The 8,138-nt window shown below is 43.0% G+C and overlaps 1 protein-coding gene across 1 annotated transcript in view; it reads right to left on the bottom strand.

Moving 5' to 3' along the window:
* LOC124480283 (deoxynucleoside triphosphate triphosphohydrolase SAMHD1-like) overlaps positions 1-7,091 on the bottom strand; it is a 41,725-nt gene extending 34,634 nt beyond the window's left edge. Inside the window, exon 1 of the mRNA XM_047039421.1 lies at positions 6,768-7,091. Coding sequence (XP_046895377.1) covers positions 6,768-6,992 — 225 coding nt within the window. The 5' untranslated portion in view covers positions 6,993-7,091. The remainder of the gene's footprint in view (positions 1-6,767) is intronic.
* Positions 7,092-8,138: the final 1,047 nt, after the last annotated feature.

The raw sequence follows: 8,138 nt of genomic DNA, 5'->3' as shown, positions 1-8,138 counted from the left end.
CCCAGGGCAGAGACCATTGTTTCCCGCAATTTTGTCTGAGTGAATCTCCTGGTCTCAGTGCAGGTTGTCTGAAGGCAGGTGAATCTCCTGGTCTCAGGGCAGGTTGTCTGAAGTTTGACTCCCTGCCCTGAGAAAAGAAAAATACAACTTCTGCCCTGAGACCAGGAGATTCACCTGCCCTCAGACAACCTGCCCTAAGACCAGGAGATTCACTTGCCCTCAGACAACCTGCCCTGAGACCAGAGGAGACAGTTGACTCCCTGCCCTGAGAACAGAAAAATACAACTTCTGCCACGAGACCAGGAGATTCACCTGCCCTCAGACAACCTGCCCTGAGACCAGGAGATTCACCTGCCCTGTCGTTGTCCTTCAGACAAAATTGCGGGAAACTCAGGTCTCTGCCCTGGGACCAGATGAGACTAAACAGCCATGAAGAAAAGCCAAATATATAAATTATACTTCACTGCCCTAAATAGCCATAGTTTTTTTTTAAACGAGTACAGTAAAGCTTTATGCAATGTACATTAACAAGCTTTCTAGCTCACCTGATTAGCTTGACTAGCTAGCTAAGCATTCTAGCTCCAGCTCACCTTATTAGCTTGACTAGCTAAGCTAAGCTTCTAGCTCACCTGATTAGCTTGACTAGCTAGTGCTTATGGTTAACATGTATGGGCACACGTAATGTTGATAGCACTAGCAGGTATTAAAATATTACACATTTTTTAAATTACACATTTTTTGAATTTGTGAATGCTTTAAAATGATAACCAGTTCCGATCTTTGCTGTGTGCAACTGAAAATGCCGCCAGAAGACTGAAAATTATTGAACCTTACGGTTAGCCTGGCTGCCAGCCCAACTTCTCCCCGCCCAAAAGAAATTTGTTCGGGAAATTGGGTCTGGAGGGTGTCATATTGGGGACCAACTACAGAGAACCAGAATCTGGGCGAACCAATGAAATTGCCAGGGCGGGCTTTATACGATGATGGACAGATGATCAACAGTAACGTAATCACCCACGTCACAAAAGAGCGCTTAGGTTGAATTCGTTTTGAACAAACATGGCTACCGCTGGAGATCTGGGATGTTGTGATTCTGCCATCGAGTCTGTTTTAGAAGACATCGACAGCGCATTAATTTTGAAAGAGGAACAGAGAGACGCAATCAAGGCATTTGTCGATGGAAAATATGTTTTTGCCGTCCTTCCTACAGGATTCGGTAAAAGTTTAATTTATCAGCTGGCCCCAATGGAGTTGTAATCCTAAACGGAGAACTTCGTATATGCATTGCCCTTTATTGTTTCGCTCAAAAAGGTTGACCGTGTGAACAAGTACTCTCCCTACCCTTAAATTAATTTTACAACACCGGCAAAAATCGTTTGTATTCATTCTTCAAGCATACTTCAAGTCTGCTTGTAGTTAAGTTCTGTTGACAACAACTATGCGGTGCTTAACATACGTCACATACTCTGTTGCTCTGATTGGTTGTAGATCTATCCAATTAAGCGAAGAGGCATTTGTTTTCCAGGCTCGTTTGAAACACGTCCTGTAGTCAAAGCCCAATGGAGAGTTCTCAGAGTCATATTCTGACCAGAATTATGAGTATGACAACGTCAGGCTACCTTACGGTGGCCCTGAAGTGCAAACCACACCCCCTAATTTGAGTACATCCCCCAAATGAAAATACTCCCCCCCAATACGAGTCAACTCCCCCCAAATCGGCAGTAGGAGCTAAATCTTTTTTTGCGTTTTGGACGTCCATATGGACGTCCATAGACTGACGGCGATGGCTGCTGATCTTTGCATGGATGGACGGACGGCGATGCTGTTCAGAGTGCCGTCCATAGAGGGAGCAGATATTTTGGACGGCGTCATAGCCGTCCATATGGACGGCGATGCTGTTCAGAGTGCCGTCCATAGAGGGAGCAGATATTTTGGACGGCGTCATAGCCGTCCATATGGACGGCGATGCTGTTCAGAGTGCCGTCCATAGAGGGAGCAGATATTTTGGACGGCGATGGATTAGCAGGGACGTCCCTCGTGCCGTCCATAGAGGGAGCAGATATTTTGGACGGCGATGGATTAGCAGGGACGTCCCTCGTGCCGTCCATAGAGGGAGCAGATATTTTGGACGGCGATGGATTAGCAGGGACGTCCCTCGTGCCGTCCATAGAGGGAGCAGATATTTTGGACGGCGATGGATTAGCAGGGACGTCCCTCGTGCCGTCCATAGAGGGAGCAGATATTTTGGACGGCATCATAGCCGTCCATATGGACGGCGATGCTGTTCAGAGTGCCGTCCATAGAGGGAGCATATATTTTGGACGGCGATGGATTGAATGTTTAGCAGGCTGTTGAGCTAACAGAACTGCCGAAGGCTACCATAGCATGTAGCTAGCTACATTAACTTTGGATGACTCAATCTTTTGTCAAGTTAATTTGTATGAATTGCATGTTAGTGCAATATTTACGCCTTTATTCTGTTTTTTTTACATAATCAGCAGTATGATCTCATGACAATATAGACTTGAAAAACAATATGTTATGGTTTGGGTTTGCCTATAGGCTACATTTATTTTAATTATTTCGAGAATTGTTAATAAAGACTCATTTAAAAGGTTAACATTGTGTTATGACCCTATGAAATACATTGCCATTTAGGTCTTTTAAACCGTCAGTTTAAAGTGTTTTATGGGTGGATTTGAAGCCACCAGTCAGTAGCTCCAATCTTGCGCACGAACTTTGCGCACGGAGACAAACGCAAAACAACAAACACTCGCTTGGAGCGGAGACCAATGCAAAACACAATACGATGTGTTGAGCCAAACCAAAGCCGTCAAAGGCTACCATGAATGTAGCTACAGCAACCGTGGATGACTCAATAAGTTTTGTCACGTTATTTTGTATTAATTGCATTTAAGTGAAGGCTATATATTTACGCCTTTATTTTATTTTTAACATACAAAAGTAGGCCAATCAACAATATAATCTCATGACAATACAGACTTGAAAAACAATATGTTATGGTTAGGGTTTGCCTAGATATAGGCTACATATATTTTAATTATTTCGAGAATTGTTAATAAAGACTCAATTAAGATTTTAACATTGTGTTATGGCCCTATGAAATACATTGCCCTTTAGGTCTTTTAAGCCGTCAGTTTAAAGTGTTTTATGGGTGGATTTGGAGCCACCAGTCAGTAGCTCCAATGTTGCGCACGAACCACTTTGAGCGGAGACAAATGCAAAACGTAATAGCCTATGGGCCTAACACTCCAAATGTTAACCTTTTAAATGAGTCTTTATTAACAATTCTCGAAATAATTAAAATAAATGTAGCCTATAGGCAAACCCAAACCATAACATATTGTTTTTCAAGTCTATATTGTCATGAGATCATACTGCTGATTATGTAAAAAAAACAGAATAAAGGCGTAAATATTGCACTAACATGCAATTCATACAAATTAACTTGACAAAAGATTGAGTCATCCAAAGTTAATGTAGCTAGCTACATGCTATGGTAGCCTTCGGCAGTTCTGTTAGCTCAACAGCCTGCTAAACATTCAATCCATCGCCGTCCAAAATATATGCTCCCTCTATGGACGGCACTCTGAACAGCATCGCCGTCCATATGGACGGCTATGATGCCGTCCAAAATATCTGCTCCCTCTATGGACGGCACGAGGGACGTCCCTGCTAATCCATCGCCGTCCAAAATATCTGCTCCCTCTATGGACGGCACTCTGAACAGCATCGCCGTCCATATGGACGGCTATGACGCCGTCCAAAATATATGCTCCCTCTATGGACGGCACTCTGAACAGCATCGCCGTCCGTCCATCCATGCAAAGATCAGCAGCCATCGCCGTCAGTCTATGGACGTCCATATGGACGTCCAAAACGCAAAAAAAGATTTAGCTGCCTCTCCAAATCGGACGACTTATTCACCTCCCCCCAAAACAAAAACGGGGCCACCGTAGGCCCTGCCTCTGCAATTCTCTCCTCTCTCGCGATTGGTTGTCAGATTTCGTTTCCGCCCTCGGGACAACGTTTAGTAAAGAAAATTCCAACGAGCATATGTCAACCGCAATATCTGCGGCAGCAAACACACGTCAAAACACATAAAAACTATCAGAATAGACCGTTTTCCTACTACTCCAAAGATCGGTTTGAAAATCTACTCGAAAAATATGTAGCCTTTTCTCCGAAACAATTAAAGACAGGAAGGTAGCAAATGTTTTGCTCCTCCTGTTAAGCCATGCCCTGATGTTACAGACACATTTGTATATCTGTAGGCCTACTTGTATCCGGTGTCCTTATTGTTGTGTGTGTTGTGGTTTTGTCTCCCTCTTGTTTCTCCCACTCTCAAGTATCCCTCTGTGATTGGCTTGTCAAACCCCAATCATTGTCACAGCGCGCATGTCCTTGTCCAATCAGATGTTTGTCCGTCTCCCTTACGGACTTGCATGTCTTCCGTTCGTAAATTGACTCGTTACCAACCCATACCCTGTTTGTTCTGTGCTACCGTTGGCTGTTCTGCGCGAACGGAAACTTTCGTTTTTGTTTTCGTGTTTTCGTGTTTTCCTAGTACTTTTGTTCTTACATGTATAGCTTACTTTGTTGCAGTTTTACTCGCCTTTACTCGGTATAGTGATTTTGTTTCGTTTGGTTCATTACCCAGTGACGAGGTAGGTAAGTTGCCCATGGTACAGTGCCATAACGTTGTAACTTATCTCTGTTACACATCATGTTAGGAACGAGAGCAACGTGTATTTTAGTTTAGGGGTGTCTCTGGTTAGGTGGTTAGGGCTTCTTTTTATAAATCAGTCCTACTTTTCTTTGGCAACGTTCGTAATTATCTTGTTCTCTGGGGTGTTCATAAACATAAACAAATAAACATAGTTAGCCTATTATTTTAAAGTGTTTGTTTAGCCTCTGAAATTCCTGCCAGCCCCTGTTTGACCCAACCCTGTGACCCGACTATCCTTTGGATTTTCCTGCCTTGCTGTTTGCCTGTCGATGACAGGCATGCCTGCTTGACTAGTCTATTATATGGTCTATACTACCATTAAAAGCCCACACTTGGATCGCTACTACCAGTACTTCTCCTGAGTCCGATCATTACAGTAATTTTCCTAAAATAATATTATCAGTCATGCATTCTTTTTTCAGATTACTTAAATTAAATTAAATATCTAGTTGTTTAATACAGTAGTTTATCCTTGTATGTATTCAATTTAACATACAAGATATGTTTAACTTCAATGTTAAATATGCTGGTAGGATGTGGGTTAAGCATTTATGCTGAGGACAAAATCCAGTGGCATTTGGAATCGGCAACCCACAATGACTTGTATTCTTGTAAAATCTTGGAATAGAGCTGAACATTTTTCCCACCAAAACCTGTTAGTGATAAACTCAATGTTGATGAGAAAGGGTCCGTGGTTGGGTTGGTTGTACAGGTGATGGTCTCAGTATAAAACATGGTCAGGTTGGTTGTACAGATGATGGTCTCAGTATAAAACATGGTCAGGTTGGTTGATGATGGTCTCGGTATAAAAGTGGACCAGTGTTCTCCAGCTACTACTTCTCTTTGCTCTCTTCTTTATTCTGTTTCTTTCTCCCTCCACTTTACATTTATCTAGGCAAAGTAAGATTTAAAACCTTTATTTTCAACACGTTTGCCTTCAATACAAATCATTTGCAATGTTATTAAATGTAAATTTCCTTGACCATTCTTGCTCTGATTTAACCAATGGAGTCAAATACCTGCAAATTCAGCATATTTGGTGATATACTCTCCAATCAGATCAAGGGGCAGGGGCGTCAATAGACCCTTTTTACTGGAGTACGAGCCCCAGTATAAATCTTCTGTGTCCCAGTAAAATCTAAAGTTTGAGTTTTAACAATTTACTTTATTAGTCAATAATTTAGATTGATAATCCTGGAAAAAATAAATGCAGTATCCCAATCAACCCTTGTAAATGTGTTTAACCGAAAACACAAACCGATGCACGCAGAATTCCATGTCAGCGCCCTCTTCTGAGCTTGCCAGATAGCCACTGCAGCACGCATACAGAAGTACACAAGTCAGAATTGAGGTAGGCTAAGAAAACATTACAAAACTAAAGATAGTTTCTAAAAGATAGGCCTACCGATCATCTTATTTTGACTAAAACATAAAAACAATATTACATGAAGCTCAAAAAAACTCAAATTAATGCAAATAAATGTGAGCGCTCACATTAACTATTGATGTCCCAGCCAAAGCTGATATCAAACTTGCGTGCCTGAACTATATAGTGGGTTAGGCAAGGGGAGTTTATATAGCCTAGTCTAACAACGCCTCTGTCAAGGGGCTTAGTTTTGGTTGTTTGGCCAATATAAAAACTTCTACAATATCAGTGAAAATCATTTGTAGCCTCCTGTGTGCCACCGTTTACCTACCTGCAGATTCTGACTTTAAAGACAAAGATTGTTTCCCTCTAATCAATCTTATTCCTTTGTCTCGTTTATTTCCATCACCACCCTCTAATTTCAAAATCACATCCAGACAGCCTCTAATTCATCTTTCTGTTGCTATTGAAACAAACTTCACATAGACCTATAGGGTTTTCCACATATCATTTTGCACAGCATTTTTACCTATTCATAAAAAAAAATACTAAAACATAATCATTGCATAAGACTCCTCAACACAATATATTGGATTGGTTTGTTTACGCTAAAACTGTCAAGTTCCTCTGAAGAAAGAAGGCTATATTTACCTTTCCCTGCACATTGAACTGGCAGTCAGTCGGAGTTGAGCATTTGGAGCAACTCATTTTGGGGAATGAAATAAACGGCACTAGTGAACTGATGTGGTGAGGTAACTGAATTTTCAAGACTAACGCCAGGTAGAGATGTAAGTGTGCTTTTATGCAGTAATGAGGAGGACACTCCCATCTGTAGATGATCATTAGCCAACACCTCCGAATGTCTTTGAATACCATTTTAAGTAATCCATAAATATTACATTGTTTACTGTTCTTTTACTACATGCTACAAACATAACCTAATACATTTATTTCAAGAATGGTTACAATGTATTGAAATGTCATTAATAGTAGGCCATGGATTAAAGAAACTTTATTTTCCATTGGCCTAAACAAGACAGGATGGGGCAGAACGGGCACAGGAGACGGTGGAGAGGCCGTGCACAACCTAAGAGGCGGCTGCCAGGACTCCTTTTGGCCGGGGTGGCGCCTGGGAGCGCGTACGAGGGGGAGCTTGGGAGTGCGGACACAGGGGCGGGGAAGGTGGCAGCCAGAAGTCTCGGCAGGGACAGGCTCAGTCGTCTGCATACTGGGCAGCGGCAGGGGCACAGGACAGGAAAGAGGCAGGGGCACAGGACAAGAAGGAGGCAGGGGCACAGGACAGGACTGGGTACCGGCGGCAGGCAGCCGAGACTCCCCGGCAGGAACAGCCTCGATGGTCTGGGTTCTGGGCGGCTCAACCTCGGTCATCTGGGCGCTGGGCGGCACAACCTCAAGATGAGGCGGGCGCACAGGGCAGGACTAAGCCAGGGCCACAGGGCAGGACAGAGGCTGGAGTGGGGGTTCGGGCTGGGTCTGGAGCCGGGGTAGGAGCCAGGTCTTGGGGTGGACCTTCCACTGCAGACTTCGGAGTCCACCGAAGGCAAGACGGATCCATATGAAAGGGTTGCCGGAACTCTCCGCTGGGTCCAAGCTTGGTCTTGTCCTTCTGTTACGTGGTGCGGTGGCGTAATAACTAAACGCAGGAGAGTAGCCAGACATTACGTCAAAACAAGGTTTATTCATCAAAACGGAAAAACTGACAAGATACTCGCTGTAACATAAGATGAGGACAAGAAAGACAAAGGCTGTTTATCTATCCACGTTGTTTTCCGTTCTTGTGTTCTTTTTTTGTTCTTGTGTTTGTTTTGACGTCATCTTTCATTGCCCAAGTACAGTTCCATTCCAAGAACACAAGTCACCAAGAACGCCAAAAATAAAATGTTTATGCCTTGAGACCTTAACAAAACAATCACCATGGCAATGACTACACAATGGAACTTGCATTTTCCTTAGCTTAGTTCTAACAATAAGGGCCAATAAATGGTTATGGTGTTGCATGAC

The sequence above is a fragment of the Hypomesus transpacificus genome, chromosome 18 (genome assembly GCF_021917145.1).
Source record: "Hypomesus transpacificus isolate Combined female chromosome 18, fHypTra1, whole genome shotgun sequence".
Classification (NCBI taxonomy): domain Eukaryota; kingdom Metazoa; phylum Chordata; class Actinopteri; order Osmeriformes; family Osmeridae; genus Hypomesus; species Hypomesus transpacificus.
The sequence above is the reverse complement of the archived record's forward strand: the minus strand, read 5'-3'. Positions and strand labels throughout refer to the sequence as shown.